General features: G+C 39.6%; 1 protein-coding gene across 2 annotated transcripts in view; it reads left to right on the top strand.

The window, feature by feature from the left end:
- The window catches only part of cpne2 (copine II), a 72,048-nt gene that overhangs the window by 9,875 nt on the left and 39,593 nt on the right, over positions 1-22,580 (top strand). For both annotated transcript variants that reach the window (XM_032524147.1, XM_032524148.1), the window contains 7 exons: positions 3,519-3,719; positions 18,700-18,879; positions 19,172-19,246; positions 19,555-19,626; positions 20,726-20,809; positions 21,024-21,113; positions 22,282-22,380. In XM_032524147.1, coding sequence (XP_032380038.1) covers positions 3,543-3,719; positions 18,700-18,879; positions 19,172-19,246; positions 19,555-19,626; positions 20,726-20,809; positions 21,024-21,113; positions 22,282-22,380 — 777 coding nt within the window. In that variant the 5' untranslated portion in view covers positions 3,519-3,542. The remainder of the gene's footprint in view (positions 1-3,518; positions 3,720-18,699; positions 18,880-19,171; positions 19,247-19,554; positions 19,627-20,725; positions 20,810-21,023; positions 21,114-22,281; positions 22,381-22,580) is intronic.

Genomic DNA, 22,580 nt, shown 5'->3' with positions numbered 1-22,580 from the left:
AACCACGCATCATCAGGTCAAAATCATCACATGTCCAACAATAGCTTTAACGATCCGTCCACTACGCGATCAAAGCAAATAATTGCCAAGTATTTTTAGTAATCAATTAATCATTTTTTCCAGCAACAATGCCAAATCTTGGTTCCAGTTCATAATTTATTAACGCTAGAGTTTCTGCTTTAGTGTTTTTTTTGAAATTTCAAAAAGATGTTTTGGGGGTTGTTTTTTTTTTTTTTTCAATTTAAATGACCACATCTCGAAATGATTACTGGTTACAGTCTAGAAGCTTCATTTCTATTTGGCCATTGGCACGAATATGGCAGTCATGACGTGTAATTAGACCTAATGTGCAGAGCTCAATCTGCTATTAACAAGTAGGAAACAGCCTCCGTGCTGTGTTGCTCGTCAGTCACTTACACTTAGCCTCCTCTCTCTCTTATGCTCTGTCCTCCAGCAAAGAGGGGACTCAGGTGTGGATGTGAACTGTGACTGGCTGTGAACGTCTTCAGCAGGGTCAGTAGTAAGCCTCCACCCAAACACCTTATCAAGACTGCCAGGCCTATGGCTGCCTGGAGTTTGGCTAGTTTGTGTATCATACTGCTATCCATGCACCTGTGATGCACTCAAACACGTAGTGCTGCTACACTCTCCTACACACAAAGTGTAAATGGGCTTTATATAATGGCACGCTAAAAGAGACATGATGTGGTCTTAATAGCAGGTCCAGGTGGTTTGCAGCTGCAGTAAATCATTCCAAGCGGAGTTGGTTCAGAAGGTTTTGGCGTCAACAGCTTTAGGATTACCATTGGGAGACAGTATGCTCGTGTTATGAATAAATGAAGTTGCATATTGAACTGGGCCTAGAATAATCCTTTCTACATACCTTTTACTGCATAGAATACTAAGCTATTAAAATTAGTGTAGGCAAGATTTGATATATCATGTTTGGATGTTAAATGTGCAATGATTCCTTTGGATTACATGTGTCTGTAGATGGCTACCTTAGTGACTGCCTTACCTATAGGTCACTAAGCCTATCATCAATGTGTTCTTTTTCACAAATAGGTTTATATTTGCTAATAATGTGTTGGATTCATGTTAAGACATCTTAAACATTAGTCAGCCACACCTTGCTTCACAGCAGCGCTGCAGCCGGGGTGTCTGGCGAGTCCACACAGCATTCCGGGATGGGAGAAAAAATGTGCTCTGTTTTATTGACATTTCTTCAAAACCAATCATAAGCATCTTTGGTGGCGCTAAGTGAAATCCGGAGAAAATATACTGCTCAACTGTGGTCTAACTGTAAGAAAAAGAGCATGCAGAAGCTCAAGGTAGCATACAACGATGCAATGAAGCTGCAGCTTCGTGTCCCTAGGTCGCACAGTGCCAGTCAGCTGCTTGTGTCCACTAGAGTGCCAACCTGTAAGACACTCTTAAGACAACTGATGTTTAGTTTTATGTGTTGTCTGGACAAGTCAGAGAATATAATTATATAATTATAAGCCTATATAATTGAAGCCTAAGTCAGTCCTCTAAAAAGGTGTTATAGATACACTTCAAGATTAATACAACATTGGTGCAATAGGCTGTATATGCTATAGGCGAATATGAAATTGTTTTGTGTGTTTGTATCTCCTTTTTATACTTTTAGTACTGTATGATATGTAATATGGACCTGTGTCTGCAATAAAGCTTTAAATATAACAGGAAATAAACAAGAGAGAGAGAGAGAGAGAGAGAGATGGCATGTTCAGCCCCTACAAAATGTAGCAAAATATTTATTTAAAGTGGACATTTCATGCTTTTCTCTATTTTGTGTCATATTTTTAATGTTATAATTTTCCAAATAATGAGGTAAACGTATTTTAAAGAAATCCCCTGATTTCCAACTGTTCTGAATGCTCCGGTTTCAACAGTATTTTCTACTCTCGTTTAAGTTTTACTCTTACTTTTAAGTTTTACTTTAACTCTAAACTGGTCTTCTATGATTGGTCATCTGCTCCAGGTAGGCAGGAGTAGAGGGTTTATTAAGCTACTGTGCAGTGTTAACATTGTCCCATGTAGCCACATGCTAACGGCAGTAAAAGATGTCATCTTGGCTCCCCAATTTTTGGTTGCATTACTTCTGAAACATTTCAGGTTATGTAGTATTTGGTTGAATTTTTTACTATAGAAAATTCTGCTAAATTCTATTGGTGTCCACTGCTAACTATAGTAGCTATATGCTAGCAGCAGTAAAAGATATCATCTTGGCTGCCAATTTGTTGAATTCTCCCCAATTTCTGGTTGCATTACTGCTGAAACAAACCGATTGGGTAGTGTTTGGTATTGAAGCCTTTGTCTGCGAGTTTTGACTGTAGAAAGTGCTGGTTCTTTTCATCACAATCTAATGTTAACCTTATAACTTAGGTAACTGCATGCTAACTTGAGATAGCTGTAATCTTGGTGGCCAATACTGGTAATTTCTCCCCAATTGTGGGTCACTTTGCTGGGAAATGTCCTTTTATGTAGTATTTTTGTGTAGCATTTGTTTCATAATTCTTTGTTTTTAACGGTATAAAGTGCTGTGACATACTCAGTTGCAGTAGCTCCAGCTGCAACTACTAAAACAGCAGCAGAGGCTGCGACAAAGTATTGGGCCTATCCTAAAAATGCTATACAATAGTTGCCTTTTAAACTGAAACGGGAGTGCCAACTGCATGTGATCAGCATTTTAATTACCTCAAGTTCACATACACATTGCTGCTGATTTGGTAACTCTGATACACCCCCCAAATGAGAGAAAACATACACAAAGCCGATTGCACACCGTTTCACTCTGTTTTAAGGAAACATGTCGTTCAACACGGAAACTGTAGCAAAACGGTGCAAACCGTTTTGAGATTGAACGTGTCCCTGGTTATCAGCTCTCATGTCACTTGAACCAGCGCCATCATCAGGTCAAATATATCACATGTCCAACATAGAGCTTTAACGATCAGTCAACTAACTGATCAAAAGCAAATGAATTGCCAAGTATTTTTATAATCAATTAATCATTTTTCAAGCAACAATGCCAAATCTGATGGTTCCAGGTTCATAAATTTGAGAGTGTGCAGCCTATATTCCTAACATAGAAGTAAAGTGAATATGTTTGTGTTTGGGGCTGTTGGTCACACAAAACAAAGCATTATATGACATAATCTTAAGCTCTAGGACATTGTGATGGCCATTTTCCTTGTTTACTGTGATGTTAAATAGACAAAAGTTTCACCAATGAAAATAATTGTTACAGCTAATCCAATACTTGTGTTTATGACCAAATACATGCAAAACCTTGTGCTTAATACTAAAAATTAGCATATATTAGTTTGCTAACACACTAAACTCAGATGGTGGACATAATGAACATTGTTCCTGTTAAACATGAGAATGTTCACATTGTAGCTCTTAGCACCAAGTGCCAAGACACAGCCAGTGTGTGGGCATGTATGAAACTGAAGTTTATTCTATTTATTTCTCTGTTTTCTTTCCTCCAGGGTAATTCATTGTGACCTCAGACCATGGCATACACTCTAGGCTCGGCTACCGAAGGCCAGGCACGTAGTGTCGCACCTCAACACTGCATAACTCGGGTGGAGTTGTCCGTCACCGCAACCAGCCTGCTGGACCGAGATGTAGCCTCCAAGTCGGACCCCTTCTGTGTTCTCTTCCATGAGGTGGATGGAAACTGGGTGGAGGTAAGGATAGAGGGATTATGGGATAGGAGAAAAACTGGCAGATGGAGAGAGAAGTGGAGGAGGAGATATAATTGAGCACGGATGGGTATCATTGATTATAGAAAGGGCCACAAAATGTTAATCATCACTACCTGAGGGCCAGATTGTGACTGTTTACCACCAGTAGGATACTGTAACCCTTATCATTCCATTAGCTACTAGTAAAGCTACTAAATGACTGAAAACAACTAAATATATACCGGTAATCAACGTTTATTTTTTCAGCGTCTCTATTTTTCATATTCAAATGGATTTAGTAGTGCTTCTGTTATTTTAATGAACTTAACACAGCAACAAAACATCCACATTACTTAGTGGTACACATTTATTTCATTGCAATGACAAAAATCAACATTCAATAATGGTACAACGATTTTCAGATTTTGTTTCCGGGCACACTAAGCACATTGGTTTGCTTTTGAATTCCATAAAAAAATGAATCTTATATCACATCTTGCCTGGAAGACACGATTCTCTTGGTCCAGTTTTCTTTTTTGGACGCTTATGCCTTTCTTCGCGCCGTGTGTCATTGCCGGTCAAGACCTGACGAGTCCGCAGTTGCTTGGCAACAAACCCCTTGCCTTTAAAGGGAGCGCCCTCTAACAGTGGACAGTATATAATTACAATTGTAATGTATTGGGCTGCTTGCTCTCAACACCAAAAATTCTAATTTGGAAATTGATTTGCGGGCTTTACTGAGTGAGGACGAGGGCCACATGCAGCCCGGGGGCCGCCAGTTGCCCATCCCTGCACTGGAGAAAGGGACAGGAGAAAAGAAGAGCCATTTGTTTTCATGCAACAGGTGGAAACAGGAGAGAAATCAGTGGGTAAGAAAATGGCAGATTGAGGAGAAAAGGCTGAACACAGAGATAATATGTTAGCGTTCGAATCATGAAGAGTCAAACCCATTTCTGGTGCTTCTCCATGCTGTTTATTTTAACTCTAGGGAGGTGGACAGAAGAGGACAATAAAAGGGAGGCAGAAATAAACAGAAGACTGAAGGGAGGATGGAAAAGTTAAAGTGCTTTTAAGGCCACGTCCGCCATGCTGGCTCTTCTAGCAAAGAACGAACAGAGGATTTTCTTTGTTGTCTATGTTGCTTTGCAGACAGTATATATTGTGAGCCAGATCCAAACTCATGATGTCTTGACCATCTGGCATGAGCCCTGGCATGCTGAGCCCAGTAGGATGTGGCAGCATTTGTGAGTGTTCTTTTAACGTTGTTCTGGCACTGCATAGTCTCGGTTAAAGGCTCTATTATGAATGCCAAGTTAGTGATATAAGGTTCCGCAAGTAGGATCCATCATGGGTCAAAATTAGTTTATTGCATATATACAAGACAACTAATAAGACATTTGACGATTTAAAATGATATAGTCTATGGTTTAAACGAATCAGAACTCATTGGCTATTGGTCTGATGGCAATTTAGCTTCTGGGGCCAACAGCCAATATTTCTGGGGTTCAGCAGATATCCAAATAATGGATAATGGATTTTTGGGGCCAAGACTACCTCTTTCATGCGCCAGGCCCAATTACCAACTTGAGACGCGATAATGGAGCTGGAGTTGAGGGACAACATCTCTATAATTATCTGCATATGAATGCAGAGTATAAAAAAATTAAATAAATAAATAATCAAAGCTAAATGGTTGTCAGACCAGGCCATTGCATTCCACCTCAAAGGCCGCTCAAACGTGATTGGTCAATACTCCTCAGACTACAAACAGAGACCAGAACGTTTCTAATACCATAATCTTTTCCTGTTGCCTACAGATATGTTAACATAGATTAGGTTTGTAAAAATTTCGGCACAAAATGTGTCTTTAGATTTCACAGTTAAACCTTGTTATTTTGTTCATTATGTATTTTTTTTAATTCTGATTTATTCACTTCTGAATACCACACAGAGTGCTTGAATATTTTCAGCTCCAGCTTTGAATTTATGTATTACATGTATGGAGATTATCCGTAACATGGTAGGTAGTAAACTTGACATTCCAGTTGGACTTCCGGTTATGGCGTCTACCTGAGAGGCGGCAGGTTTTTGACCTCCGATCCTGTATGCCCTATTTAGCACTCAACCAACTAGTTTAATTTAATAATTGCTTATTGTTCATGTTGTGAATAAAAATGCCTAGAAAGAGAAACTGCCAACCAGATCACAACAGCAACGGGTGGCAATGACAACGACGATGGTAGCATGGACCACACCTCGGTGGATGGCGAGGTAGACTCAGAAGATGCTAAGGCAGGCCACCTAGCCGAGGGGGCTAACATTTTGAGTCGGCTCTCATTTATTGAGAGCTGACTTCTCTGTTCAGCTGTGTGAGGTCGTCTCGTCTAACCAAGAGATAAAAGAAGCAATTGGTGCTTTTTAAGAGAGGCTAACGTCGGCAGAACCCCGCATTAGCAAAGCTGAAGATGACATTTCAGCGCTAACTGACAAGGAAAAGTCCTTCAACAGAAAATTCAAGAGCTAACATTAAAACTCGACGACCTCAAAAACAGACACCGAAAATTTAACCTACAGCTGATTGGTTGCCCGAGAAAACTGAAGTAATAGCATTCCTTCAAACCTGGCTGCCGGAGATCCTCGAACCGGACACGTTTCCAAGTCCCGTTATTATCGGCTATAACCGGCTGCCCGGACGACAGGGTCTGAGCCCCCCCGCCCCCCCACCACACACACACACTTATCATTAAGTTTCTTAACTATCATGGCAAGGTTCAAGTAATGAGAGCAGCTCAACGAAAAGGAAAAGTGATGTATTGGGAGCACCCAGTCATGTTCTTTCCAGACCTGTCTGTGGAGGTACAGAAATAACGGAGACAACATAACGGTGTGAAGCAGAAGCTCCGGGAATTAGACCTGGACTTTGGACTTACATTTCCAGCAAAGATGAGGATCTTTCACGAGGGCAGCAGACACCTGTTCCACACGCCAGAAGAGGTGGAAGTCTTCATTCAGCGGGTTCGTCAGTAGAAAGACGGGTGACCAACGACCGGCATCATGAATGCTAAGCAATCACAAGAATACACAATATTAAACACACCTATACTACTTGGAGGGACAACTAAGAGCATTGCCACAATGCTCCTGAACACAAGCAAATCTGATTTGGATGTTTACATGTTGCACATTTGACACAAGGGAGAGCTGGATGATATATCATTATTTACAGGGTCGGAGCGATTTACCTATATAGTTTGTGAGAACGTATTGTTGCTTATTCATTTTGCTAGCTCCTTTTAAAGGATCAGTGAGCATAACGAAGTTGCTACAAATGAGGAGAGGTATCTGTGTAAATCAGTTCACAGGGGCGGGAAGGGTTACGAGTTTTTTTGTGTTGTTATGAGTGTTTTTATGTTCTCTTTGTTGAAATTTAAGGTGCATTTTTTTTTACAGGAAAGGCAAAATGTTATCAACAGGGCCATGCCATAATCACAGTGTTAATAAACAGATAGAAATTTAGACCTTAAGATAATCTCCTGGAATGTTAGAGACCTAAGGAAACTAGTTAAAGTGAAACAGGTTATGAAAAGGCTCAAGCAATATCATCCAAAACCAGTTTTCTTACAAGAAACACACCTGCTTTCGAATGAAACAGGCCGTTTAAAGAAAAGATGGCCAGGTCAAGTAATCACATGCTCTTTTTCATCACATGCCAGGGGAATTGCAGTGCTTGTTCATAAGTCGATTCCTCTTCGTAAACAAAAGACTGTTTTGGATCCAGCGGGCAGATTCATTATTATACAAGCCTCGTTAATAGACAAAGACTTGATTCTTGTGAATCTATGTGATCCTAATTATGACGACCCAAACTTTTATAATAATGTAGTTTTGCAAATTTCTTCTCTACAGGGTGTCATAATAATTGGGGGTGATTTTAACTGCACCCTGGACCCAAAACTTGAGCGCTCTTCAGGCATAGATCTAACTCATGCAAGAGGCAGGAAATTAATTCATCAGTTTATGCAGGAACTTAACCTAATTAATATTTGGAGCGTGGAAAACCCTGCAAAAAAGAGTTCTCTTGTCATTCAGCTACACATAATACTTACAGTCGCATTGAATACTTTCATCTGTCCAGATCGCTTGCTCCTAATGTTAGTAGTTGTATATACAAGTCATTTCTGACCTTCCTCTACTTCTGCTTAATTACTCAGCTTTTTTGGTTGTCCAGGGTCTTCCCTTGGGCGCCTAAAGCCACAGTGGTTACAAAATCCCAAATTTCTTGGCTATGATTGGAAAATTATTGATGACTATTTTCAGTGGAACACAACAGAAACATCTGCCTCAATAAGATGGGAAGCTTTCAAAGCTTTTATTAGGGGTCAAATGATGGGATACACAAGAAATAAATCACATAAATAATATCTAGAGATATTGAAGCTGGAAAGGGATATAAAGGAACTTGAATTAGGAATAACTGGTGATAACAAATAGAGAAAAACATTGAAAATTAGCAATTCTATAAGCAAAATATAACAGGTTATCTTGATCAGTTAACACTCCCTTCACTTAGTGAAGTAGCTAAAGCTGATTTAGATTTCCCTATCACATCAGCCAAAATTTCTGAAGCAATTGACAAAATGAAAGGGGGAAAGGCCCCTGGCCCGGATGGGCTGCCTATCGACATCTATAAAAATTTTAAGAACAAACTTATAAAATAATTCGGTTGCATCAGTATTAACTAACAATACTATATCAAGGATGTCCCCTTTCACCTCTTCTGTTTGTGTTGGCAATTGAGCCCTTAGCTATTGCAATTAGGAGTAATCAAAATGTTACTGTCATTAAATAAAAGAGACTGACAACAAAGTAGGCCTATTCGCGAATGATAGTGGGATTTTTTTTTATCCCACCTAGAACATTTGCTACATCACTTTGGTGGTTTGAGACCACTACTTCTTTTAGTAAGCTTTCTGGTTACAAAATTAAGGAATACAAATCTGCTATTCTTTTCCTTAAGTATTGTGAAAGAGTAAATCCCCACAATTCAAACACCATTCAAAATAGTTAGAGATAGCTTCATTTATTTTGGTATTAGAATTACCCCTAAAATTGATGATTTAGTAGAGGCAAATTATAATCCAGTAATAGAATCAGTTTCTGAATCTATTAATAGATGGTCCACCTTACCAATTTCCATGATAGGGCGTATCAATACACTTAAAATGAATGTTTTTCCGCAAATTTCTTTACCTCTTTCATTCCATTCCTCTTGGTCCTCCAATTCATTTTTTTTCAAAGATGAAAAGCATAGTTTGGAATTTCATTTGGAACAGCAGACGGGCTAGACTTCGCTTCTCTTTGCTTTATCTCCCCTATGATGGAGGAGGCTTGAAACTCCCAAACCTCAAATGGTACTATTGGGCTGCCCAACTTACTACTGCCTCTTGTTGGTTCTCACAAGAAAAGCCACGTTCCTGGATGAGTTTGGAAAGAAACATGACATCTCCTCTACCACTCAACTCATATTTATATTCAGTTAAATTAAAAGGACTAAAGGATTAACACATAATCTCTTTGTTAAAAACTTGATTATGCTATGAGGTTCATAAACATATTGGTGAGATACCTGTGGTATCTCTATTTACACCAATCTGGGGTAACAGCGCTTTTACTCCTGGCAAACAAGATTTGGGCTTCAAATCTTGGACAGACAAAGGCCTAAGTAAAATTGCAGATTTATTTAACAACAAAATTCTCATGTCGTTTGAAGATTTGAGACAAAAGTATGACATCCAACCAAAACATTTTTTTTTAAATACCTGCAGATAAGAAGCTATACATTTAAAATAAAGAAATCTTTATCTCTACCTACTCATAGCTGTGTTGACGAAATAGCAACAAAGCAACACCCTGAGAGGGGATTGACGTCAAGTTTTTATGCAATAATCGTGGGGGGATCAAAGGTCTCCGCAGAGAGTAAAAGGCATGGTGTGAAGATTTAATCTGCTATCTCAACTGAGGACTGGCAGAAGATTTGCTTAAAATCTCAAAGACAAACAATAAATACCCATTTTAAATTACTAAGCGGATAATGAGAACTTATATAACACCAACTCAGTTAAATAAATTCAGCCCTAATAATCCTGATACATGCTACAAATCTGGTAGAAAGGGCACATGATATCACTGCCTATGGGACTGCCCACAAATCCAGGCTTTTTGGATGGAAGTGATGGATATGACTTTACATGTCACAGATATAAGTCTATTATTAGACGCCAAACTGTGTGTCTTGGGCATTTTTCCTGTGAATCATAATCTCACTAAGGCAAACAAATCTATGATTACTTTCTGCATCTTACAAGCTAAATATACCATAGCTAAATCCTGGAAATCCACTAACAAACCAAGTGTTAATGTCTGGCTTACAGGACTGTCAGACTGTCTTGCACTGGAAAAACTTACTTTTAAGTTAAAGGGTATATATCTTGTTTTTGACAATATGTGGAGATCTTTTATGGTGTTTTTACAGGGGAGGAAAGCATTGGAGGCATGTTCTCTGTAAATGTCAACCATCAACAAATGAGTATTGCTATGTATTAAGTATATGTCTGCTTGTCTTTGCTTAGTTTTATTTGAAGGGCTTCTCTCTTCAGGCCAACTCCGGGATAGGTTAACTTTTGGACCACAGGTGATTTTAAGGATCTTTTATGTTGATCTACTTTGCCAACTATCGCATGTTACAACCCTGTCATGTTTTTTTATGTAATTGAAGATGAGCCTTTCTGTGTCAGTTCTGATTTGCACCTGTATTATTTTTTGTAGTGTGATTATCTTCTCTAAAAATGAACAAACACACTTGTTAAAAAAAAAAGAAAAACTTGACATTCCAGTTAATATGGAATACAGGACCAGAAAAAGGCAAAGGAAACCGGTATATGTGCAATAATTCAATAGCATAAGTGTTTAGCAAAATGCTGAATTATGAGTTTTGCAGTCATTACAATTTTTGAATAACTGAGTGAACATGCATTTCCTCCAAAATTCAATGCTTTTTTAAATAATGAAAAGTAAATTGTTATTAGTGTGGGAACCCTAAATCTTTCTTTCAACATACAGTATTATTAATTTCTGGGCAGCACAGTGTCTCATTGGTTAACAAGAAGGTGCTGGGTTTAAAGATTCTGTCTAGTGGCTAGCTGCGACCTCTCTGTGTGGAGTTTGCATTTCCTCTCTGCCTGGGCTTCTTCTAAGTAATTGCTGCTACAGTCCAAAGACATACAGGTTAAAGGCCTGTATGATGGGGTAAGGGTTCACATCAGGATTTGAAGCAGTGAAATTTCACAGCAAAATCAATTCATTCCAATATATTAGTTGATCCGTTTGAGGCGGTGAAATTAACAAGCCATTTTCAGAGAGACAGAGAGCCGGAGGGTCCAAAATGGAGAAAGCTATCGTCGCTCATTAGGTATGTTGCACTATTCACTTTTATTTAACCTCCTCTATCAGAGTAGAAACTGTTCTACAAAGGAGGCTGTTAATATTAAGGCTGGGTACCGAAACTCGGTGCTAATACGGCACCGGTGCCTAAACAACTGGACTGAATAGCAATGCGATTTTCGGAGCCTCATTTTGGTGCCACTGAAATGCCTGTGCTGCTGTCTGACGCTCTGAGACGAACGTTGCAGGCAACCGAAGCATGACACTAGTTAACAGTACACTTGGCAGCAGGAAACGTTAGCCTAACGTTAACTAGTAGCTGGGTTAAACAGGGTTAAAATGCTCATAGGCCAACAGTGTACAGGGTGGCTGTATTTCACTGAAGAGGGTTCCAACACCGGGACGTCCAACAGTGTGCAGAAGAAGACACAAACTAACCACTGCACGTGTTGTCAGAAAAACAACACAGCCGTTGCCTTCATTTGAAACTGGTAAGCCTCATGGTACTTTCAAAGTTCTTGTAAAATACCCTTTTTTCACTGTATATGTTGTTATGTGTCATGGAACATTGCCCTCCCCAACTCACGAAAGGTCGGATTTGCTCCATCTTTTGATACGTTTTGTTTAGAAAACCTTGAATCCATGTAAGACATAATGTCATCAGAGACAATCCATGTCATTAAAAGCTCACCAGCTACAGCAGTAACCCAACAGCAGTAAACCAATTAACCCTAAAATGTCACTATGTCACCAAGCTTCCGATATTGCCTATTTTGCATGGACGAACAAATGTCATTTTGTGATTGTGAGAGCTAATTTATTCCTGTGAAAGACTAACAACCTACTAACGGTGTAGCCCACCTTCTAACTCAAAGGGGGCTGGGACTGGCTCCAGTCTATGACAACCCTGCACAGGATAAGATAGACTATAACAAAAATGATTAGTTATGAATCTAAATTATTGAGCACAGTCACAACCTAAACCAGAGTTGATTATATTAATGTAAATGACACTTACTATGCTGTAGATTTGATACATCAATCAGCAGTTCAGTTCAGTCCAGGCACTTTGTACTTTGTGTTCCATTTCCTTGATTTGAATGTATAATATACAGCATGTTCATGATGTAGAAAAATAAAAAGATTTGTGCCAAGTTAAAGCTGCTGAAGAGGAACATAGTGATGAAGTTTTGGTGTGTGTAGGCTGCTCCCTCAAGGCTTTTCAGTAGCTAACAGCTGATCAACAGAGCAAACTGGCGTTTTTGTGTGTGTGTACGTGTGTCTGTGTGTGTATGTATGGTGTGTGTGTGTGTGTGTGTGGTGTGTGTGTGTGTGTGTGTGTGTGTGTGTGTGTTTGTGTAGGCGAGTGCCTCGGGTTGTAGCTAGTTGTCGGTCAGCAGGGCATGTGGCTCTGATGTGAAATTGCCAACGGTAACTATGGCAACGGGAAGGGAAACAAAAGCTTAGTGCTCTTGGAGTGAGGGAACGATGGAGGAGGCAAAATGAGGCTCGAACCTTTTCTTGGCTGTTATTCACCTCTCTCTCTCTCTCTCTCTCTCTCTCACACCCCGGCTTTCTCACTTTCTCTGATCCCCCTACTGTTAGTTTTGTTTTCTCTCTCCTCGTTTCTCCACATGTCTTTCTCATTTTTGTCCTCAGTCTTCCCCTCTCTGTCTCTCCGTCCCACTTTCTGTCTATCTTTGGCTGTCTTGTGAGATAGATGTGTGAGAAGCAGCTGGGTCCATCAGGGGGAAAGAGAGAGAGGGTAAGTGCGAGGAGGTGTCAGAGAGGGGGATGAGGAAAGAGTGCAGTGAAAGAGAAGGTGAGGGGAAAACAAGCAAGAGAAAGAGAGGCTTGAGAAGGAGAAGAGGAAGACAGAGATGAGAACATGTTTGAGCGACAGACCGAAAAAGAAGTTAGACTGAACAAGAGGAGAATGAAAGAAGGTGGATAATGGAGGAAACTATGATGGCAAATTATGATAGCAGCTTAAACTGGTGTGATAGAGGCTATAAAGGAACATGAAAGGTATACAGAAATATAGATCTCAGCTATGATATGGCACCCAGTTTGCAGACTGCTTTAGCTATTTTCAAAATTCCTTAGATGTTTTTGTAAATCCCCATAACAATCTTAACATGTGTAAGGACACATATACGCCTGTAACACTGCAAGTGAGAACTCACATTCAATGTGAGGGTTTACCAAGTACAGTAGGAGTGCTAAAATCTGTGGGGTTTAAAATCAAATCTTCAGTGCAGCCTTATGTAGCCTTGTAATGTCATTTGTTGGAGCAATCTTTGTGATACTAAACCATGTTAGGATTGTTTTTTTATTGTATTTTTTCAGCCCATCTTGAACCAGTTGTCGTTATGATCTGGTTTAAAAGGGTGACCTGGTCCAAGATAGCAACATAAAAGGTTACAGATAAAAATAATCACAAGAAAACATAGAAGAAATATTAAAATACCTAGGCACATTGACAAGTACCAACCCATTCCTTCATTCTATTTATAAACTTTAAAATCATGCAGGATTATATTTCTGCTTTATTATACATATTTAAATGGACCATCTAAGGAAAGTTAGCTAAATGTCAAGGTCCTTCACCAAAACTGTCCCCAGAACCGTGTTTATGTCGTATGCTGATTTAACTAATCTATTCAAATATCCATACTTTAGTCTGATGCAGGCCACATTAAAAAAAATTATGTGAACAGTCAGTCAAAATAATCTGGCAATAAATCGCAATTGAGCATTAAGGCCTGCAGTCTGAACGTAGCCACATTGTTTTATGTGTAGGGCTGTCCTTGGTGCTGATCATGCAACTGTCACAATGTCGCTGTTTTAGTGACTTTGTTTAGCACAAATAACTGAGTTAGGCCTCGGACTATTTGTGTATGAATTATAACGTTTGATAGTGGGGTGAGACTATACGATTTTAGCATACTTTGCCATTCCTATACATAATGGGCTAGACATTTTCATTAGTTTGAAAATATGTTGGTGGTCTTGGCCTAAGTTCTGTAGCAAAGATGGCAATCGTTGAGGGCATCCGGGTAAGGAGTGTTCCCCACTCATCATTGTGACCGTTTTGACAGCAACGTCCGGTTGTTTGTAGTAAACTGCATTTGGCCATACTTTGTCAGAGTAAATGCACTGAAAATAGCAAGCGTAAGTACAGAAGACCGCAATCTGAGACACAGCGCAGGTCTCCTGTTAGGGAGAGTGGGGAGAGTCAGTGATGCAGGGAGCTGAGCCACTGGACATGTGAGCAGCACCATGGACTCCTACGGGGCCCAGGTCAGCCTGTAACGTGACCCTTTATAAAGTTTCAGATAGTTTTGAGTAGTTATGTTTCAAACCCTAGGTCCTTGAGCAGTCAAACAACTTAACAGTCAACACAAGCCAACCCAAAAGAAATGGCAATTAACAAACACCTACAAACAATGGGAAATGTGTTATAGTTTCTACTTTGGACCACAGCGTTAAGACAATCTTGTTATCGAAACATTTTAGCTCCAGCTGTTCGTATTATTATTATCGCATCATTAGTGTATCTTAGTGGAAAAATTCAGAATCCTTTTTTGTTGGCTTATTTCTTTGTCTAATAGTAAACATTAATAGATGAAGTACTACAAGGGTCTGAGTCATTTCCATAGCCCGATGAGCCAGGTTCAAATCAACAGTGGCACAAATCTGAAACATGTACTTGAGCCTGCTGGGCTGCCATGATGCCCCAGAAATATCAGTTTTAAGCCACAAAGTGCAGCCACACTCCTCTGCTCTCTTCCCATGCGTGAGACACATGGATAAGTGCTGTAAGCACTGTTAAAGTTAAAACCATTGCCCCTTCTGAAGTAGGTCTGCAGCCTGTCTCTTCTCAATTCTTTAGTAATAACAATGTGTACAGTCAGAGACATCTATGATATTTTAGATAAAAACATTCATTATGCTCTGTTAAATATATATGTTAAATAAATATATTTTTTATAGAGGTACCTTGTGTCTCTACATTTATTTAATACTGCTATAAAGGTACTTTAGGTACTTTATTGTCACATAGACATACAGTACATGTAGCAAAAATTATTCTCTGAATTTAACCCTTCCCTCAAGGGAGCAGTGGGCAGCAATTTACAGCGCCCGGGGACCAATTCTATATCTGAGCAAATGCCTTGGTCAAGGGCACTGGCTGGAGAACCTAGTACAAGTTTTTTGATGGTGGAGGAAACCAGAGCACCTGGAGGAAAGCAACACAAACATGAGAACATACAAACTCCACACAGTAAGACCCAGAGCTACTTACTCAAAGTGAAAACACTGACAAACTAGAGACCATCTTGCAATGGTATCACACCAGCTGCACCGCCAAATCAGACCAGGGCTGTAAAGTAGGGGGGCCAATGGCCCCTTCCCTACTTTCTACCCCCCTGCTTACGATGCCCTTGCTTGGACCACACCCATCTTCAAACTCTGTCTTCATTTTGATCTTAACTACAACATCTGGTGTTCAGAGAGAGAAATCTAGGCTTTAGCATCTGTGTTTAGGCGACTGCAATATCTTTGTTTTCCTTGAAGGTTCAGCTAAGAGTAATGCCTCCAGCATGAGTTTAAATACACCTTCAGGAAGACAGAAACTTCAAAAAGTTGGGAGGGCACTGCACAACAACACATTTGCCTGCCTGCTTAAATGTCTCCTTAATTAAGTGTTCATTAAGTGCTTCTGTGTAAGTCAACAAAATCTCCTGAATCTTATTCATGTGAAATGAGTTGAGCTGCTCCTGAGTTTTTCCCTCAACAGGTGCCACCTGGTCATCGGATAAAGATTCACACACATATACACATTGATGGCGCTGCATCTGGAGCAATTCACAAAGCAGCAACCTTCCGACTGGCAGGCAACCAGTCTACCACCTGATCCACAGCCGCCCCTCGTCTGCCTGCCTCTGTGTTACCAGTCGTCTCGTTACCACTGTCATTATCCTGAGTTTTTGTTAAGTCTGTTTGCTGTTTTATTTTGAAGTGTCATTTCTCCTGTGTCTAGTCTTGTTTGACTTCCTATCTTGTATGTTTCCCGCCTTTGTGATTGTCCGCCCTGATGTGTTTATCAGCCCTTATTTCACCTGTCCCTCGTTGCTTTGTGGTGCTCCCTTTGTCTAGTGTAAGATCATCGTCTCTCTTAGTGTTGTAGCTTCCTGTTTTTTTAAGTTTCTAGTTTTCCCAGTGTATTGGATTTTGTGCTGGTTCTTTTTTACCTGTTGCATGTATGCCTCAAGACACCTTCTGTTATTGGTTTTGACTTAATAAATCTTCAAAATGTGCCTGCTTCCTCCTCGTCTCTAAACTCTGAATTTTGGGTCCAAACTTGCTATTTTCCAAGTTGTCACAATGGCAATCCATCCAGTATTTATTAAGATGTTTTGGCATAGTGGTGAACCAACAGACAAACTGACTGACCAACATTGCCATTATTAGTGCCACACCTCTAAAAGGACCAATAAGTGTGGTGGTCATAGCAAAACTAACTAATAACACTTTCTTCTGTGTGCATTAGTTCAAAACATCTCACCTAAAGTACCTAATGTAACTTTCAGTTTGTGTTGATTCTAGCGGTTGCTTTGGACAAACGCGGTAGTGTTTTCACCACACTTGCCGTGGTAAAGGTCTTCACGGTGCTGTATTGCCCACTGTACCCACTGTCATACAGTTGAGATGAATCTTTTTCTCAGACAGAAAATCATTCATTTACAATAAGAGGATAATTTACAAAGTCATCATTGCATTTCAAGTGTTACATCGGTAACTTAGCCTACTTTGAATGTCTTGTTAAACAAACCAGGTATCACTGTCACTGTGTCATGAGCCAAACTATTAAGAGTTTTATTAGGCAGCCAACGTTATAATAACTTAGATTCATGTAGTGCATTTTATGAAACCTACGGATGCTTTACACAAGTAACGTTACAGTGGGACAAGGGAAAAGAAAATCCTAAGCAAACACAATCACAGAGTTAAGGGAAAACCTCGCTAAATGGAAGGCAGACATAATTATATGTTGGCTGCTAACATAAAACCACATTGTAAAGTTATTTTCATGAATAAAATATATATGTTACGTATCTGAGGACCAATTTGGGGTTTGATTTGAATCAATTACAATCCTGTCATTATCTCCATCTGTTGTTAGCCCGACCGAAGTTTACTCACGTTGTTGCCATTTTGTTTCCCTTTCCCTTGTAGCTTTTAATTGTTCTTCGTTTAAATTCCTTCTTTCCTGTGATGGTCCTGCCCCAGTATCAGCCATAACTGCAACAAATAGCGTTACCTTTACTGTAAGACTCGTTTGATGTTACAGGTCATTTAAGACCGTTGTGTGAAAAATGCCAGAGCTTCAGAAACATAAAAAATGTGCATATAGTTACTTTAAATGTAGCAACACTTCATCTCCAAAAAGTGAAACGGCACATCACCCAACACTGTCATAGAATATGACAACAGAGAAAGTAAAGTGCTTTGTTTAGATCTTGTTAATCACCAGGAGGACAGATGTAATTCAGTCCCAGAGTGTTGGCATATTATGGTTGCCATCTCAGGTTCATCAGTCCAATGACCATTCAAAAATGCCTTTTATATGCCCTTAAAATCTGAAGTGGTGACAGACTACACGCACAGTATAGTGACCTTGTATAATGGTGGATAAACACCATATGCAGTACGGTCATGGTGAGTCAGACTGGAGAGTAGCACAGCCAGTGAGTATAAGTCAGCCAACAACCCGGTTTAGAGGACCCGGAGCAAATTACATGACTCCCACAGTGCTCTTAGAGACACTCACACACTCTGTCTGTGATCTGTCTGTTCGCTGTCCGGGCTATTTTTATAGGACATCAGAATTCTATACTTGTATTACCTTAAAGCTAGATCCAGCTAGGAAAAATAGAGAACAAGGAAAATTACGTTTTTGAGTTTAAATAATCTATAATCTTTTCATAATTGTTATTTTAGCATAGATTTTTCAGGCCTTTTTTTAGACCCACATATTTGTGCTGTTGTCAACACCTGTTGGATTTTCATCAGGATGAATCTAACTATACATCAAGGACCCTTTGTGTGTGTGTGTGTGTCTTTTAAATATTTCAAAAACCATTCATCCAATCTACTTCATACTTAATACTGGGTGCTGGTTGTTTATTGACGTTAATAGCTATTACTGCACACTGTTCCCTCTGTACAGGAGCTGAAGAAAGGCAATGGATTCAGGAGCACGCGTAACATCACATCCTTTGGATGTTCCCAAAAAATACATCCCAATTCTTTTATAGAAACAGTCCACAGGCTGTTATAGGCAACCGAAAGTCAGGGAAGTTCTCATTTTTTAATTTACGTTACAACACGTTCGCCCATTGGCCATACAAAATTACTAAGTTACACGTAGGACCTTTAAAAGTTAAAACTGAAGAACTGACACCTGCCTTTTCAGTGAACCTTTCTGTTCCACTGGAAGTACAATTATTTTCTCTCCTCTTTTCTTGTCTTTTAGCTCGGCCGCACTGAAACAGCTGTGAACAACTTGAACCCAGTGTTCGGAGTAAAGTTTCAAGTGGACTACCACTTTGAGGAGATACAGAAGCTTCGCTTCGCCATGTTCGATGAAGACAAGTGTGCCACTCAGCTCTACGAGCATGACTTCCTGGGAGAATTCATTTGCACACTGGGAGTGGTATGGATTGATAGGTCCTTTTATGTTCAAAGTTACTTCTGTATTTAATAGAATGATAAGTTGCCATAAAATGTATTGACTTTATGTCACCTACCTATTTTTTTTGTTCTATGAATTTCCGGTTTTACCCTTGATCAGTTCAAACAGTGATTTCTCAAAGTTGGAAACACCTTTGCATTTTTAAGTAGGATAGGCTAGAATAAAGATTTTCAGTCAAACCTACATTTCTTTAGTTTATTGTTTTATCTTAATTGATTCCTGTCCTGTGTGTCTCTCTTAAATTGTCCATTAGATTGTGTCCAATAAGAAACTTCACAGACCATTGATCTTAGCCAATGGAAAGCCAGCTGGCAAAGGATCCATTACGGTAATATTCAGTACTGTCTCTCTCTCTCTCTCTCTCTCTCTCTCTCTCTGTCTGTATCTTAAACTTTCTTTCTGTCTCTTATATTGACACACACACACACACACACACACACACACACACAATGTATCGTATTATCAAAGGTTGTTGATCATGTGGATGCAGTCGCTTTTGTTTACTAAAATGGCATGTTTGCTATTGTTGATGATGATGACAGTAACGTTATTGATCAATGTTATTATTGCTGCCGTTCCAGCTGATGTTGCCAGTACCTTTGCTGCAGCTAATGTTGTGCTCTAATGTTATTTTAGATAACAGCTCAGGAGCTGTCTGACAACAGAATCATCACTTTGACCCTGAGTGGGCGTAAACTGGATAAGAAGGTAGGCAGTTTGACACACACACACACACACACACACACACACACACACACACACACACACACACACACACACACACAGCTTCATGATAATTCATGCACATGTTAAGGAGTGGCTGGGGCAATATTTTACTGGAATTGTACCCCATACATGTGTCAAATACAATTGATTGATTTATTTATATTTTTCTGTAGTATATATAATATAATATTTATGCACAACCTCACTGTAAAAACGTTGTGTTATTATGTCTGAGAGGTGTGACTGCATAATTTTAGTTTTAGTTTTAGCTCCTGTAGCAAAACTAATCTCTGCATATCACATGACCTTTTGTATACACTGGGTATGTACTGTACGTCCAGCAGGAAGCAGATTGTCTATCTTTACTCTGCGGTTGCAAATAATAAATTGAAAATGAAGAAAAAACAATGGCGACAAGCAAGACCAGGGATTTATTTGCTTGGAACAATCACGAGGTGGAACGGTTACTGAAAATTGTGAGACCACAAAGCAACCCGGGACTTTTCAAACCAAACCGTGGGCAGCAGTGTTTTCTAATGTCGTTTTAGGGGCTCTTGAAAATCCCAGAGTAGCGAGGACGCGAGGTGTAAACGTGGCAATAGATATTCCATTTTAAACTAAAACATAGTAGTGTAGTTGTTGCCTTTGCACAGATACGTGGAAATTAAAACCATGCACAATTTCTATTTACTTTTATTATTTCAATGTTTTATTTTCAATCTTGGACCTCCAGTATGAAGTAGCCGCTGGTGTGTAGTGAAAGGAAGAGTGGCAGCAGGTTGAGAAACAGCACAGCTTGAATTATGATTTGAACTAATACTGATGTGTGCCTGCTGTGCACCCTCTAGTTAAACCACCGTAGTAAACACAAAGCACAGCCATTGCAGGAACATCTTTTAATTAATTTGTTTAATGAATTAAACAAAAAGAAAAGACTCCTCTCTGCAATAGGATGTTTATTCATTTTTAAGCTATTTTATAAGCTATATATACACACACATACAGTAAAATCATGTGTTGCAGTTTGGCTAAGGAGAGGAGAATTAAGCATAAAACAAAACAAATTCTCTGTTCTATGCAGGACTTTTTTGGGAAGTCAGACCCCTACCTGGAGTTTCACAAACAAGGAGAAGACGGCAAATGGATGCTGGTGCACAGGACCGAGGTGAGTCATCGGTAGGGAATAAAAGCTCCTTCATCTAACTGTCAAAGTTGTCAACCATGAGTGGTCATTGTCAGCTAAACCAGGTCTTACACACTTTAACAATAAGTGTACAGCCCTGAGTGTAGGTAATTCTACTGTGGCTGTAACTGCATTTTCTATCTGCTGCTGTGTAATTCCATGATTACGTGCCTTTCTTTTATGTCTGTGAATTCAGGTCATAAAGAACACTTTAGATCCAGCATGGAAACCTTTTACTGTGCCGCTTATTTCTCTCTGCAATGGAGATGTGGACAGAAACATCAAGGTTAGTGAGAGTATCATCTGTTACAAAACTCGTGTGATGTCCCCATTTTTATTTCATTAAATGTTAGCAGTCCAGATTGGCAAATCAAAGAAGAACAGGATGTAGCATGCGTTAGTAGGCCTGCACGTTTCGGGGTAAAAATATGAATCACGATTTTTTTAGCTTAGAATTGATCTCACGATTCTCTGCCACAATTTTTTTAACCATGGCAGTACCAAACATAGATTTTTTTTGCACCTATAGCACATAGTGCATCACCACAAGCCTGTCAACATAGTGGCTTCAGTGAAGAGAAGGGAGAGCATTGCAGCGCTTGGGCGCACTTTAAAGGTCCCACGGCATGACAATTTCACTTTACAAGGTTTTTAACATTAATATACATCCCCCCAGGCTGCCTATGCCCCCCCGGTGGCTAGAAATGTCAATAGGTGTAAACCAAGCCCTGGGTATCCTTCTCTGCCTTTGAGAAAATGAACGCTCAGATGGTTCGATCTGAAATCTTGCCCCTTATGAGGTCATAAGGTGCAAGGTCACCTCCCCTTTCTCTACTTTGCTCGCCTAGAGAATTTGGTCCACCCATGATAAAGAGAGGGACATCATGGCTTTTAAACAAGCAAAGTGGCAGTTGGCACGTCCTAAGGAAAGCTCATTGTGGCTGTAATTCTGCACCAAGGCTGAATTTTGAGAAAGAGACTTCAGATTTGATATTAGGGGACCACTAAGGTCTATATAAAAACATCCAAAAAGCACCATGTTATGGGACCTTTAACACCTAATTTATACAGTCTACGTTTAAAACTCATAGAACAAAGTAGTGTGTAATGTGTGATTGTGTGAAGTCATTAAAAAACATTTTTTTAATCGTGAACAGGGTGAATTGAGTTCACAATTTTATAGCGATTAATCGTGCAGGCCTAACCGTTGGTATTGCACACAAGTTTGATCATGTTGTTTTGATGATGTTTTGTCATAATCACAAAGTCTGGACCACAATGCAATTTACAAAATTGTTTAAGTCCAAGTCCACAAAGTGTTACTGTCCATATAAAATGTAACCAATTAGTAATTTTGTTAAAAGTTAACATCTTAGAATAGAGAGGTTTTACATTACCACTTTTGAAAATTGAAAAGGTGATGGAATGATGTAATGTGTTCTACACAATGACAGGTCCTGTGTTACGACTATGATAATGATGGAGGCCACGACTTCATAGGAGAGTTTCAAACCACTGTTGCCAAGATGAGTGAAGCCCAGAACTCAGTGGAGGTAAAACATATTTGACATTAGTGCGATTAGGTGTGTGTTTGTCAGTTCAAATTACTGTAATCTGTTACGGGGTGAATTCAAGCGACAAGGGTTCGACCCAAACACAAACTAAGCAGGCGGACAGGATCAGATCAGTTATTTATTGCTAAGGTAGACAGAGGCACAGGCTTACATGAAGCAAGTCCAATTTAGGAAGGGAC

This window comes from Etheostoma spectabile, chromosome 8 (genome assembly GCF_008692095.1).
Source record: "Etheostoma spectabile isolate EspeVRDwgs_2016 chromosome 8, UIUC_Espe_1.0, whole genome shotgun sequence".
NCBI lineage: Eukaryota > Metazoa > Chordata > Actinopteri > Perciformes > Percidae > Etheostoma > Etheostoma spectabile.
This window is presented reverse-complemented; position numbering and strand designations above follow the sequence as displayed.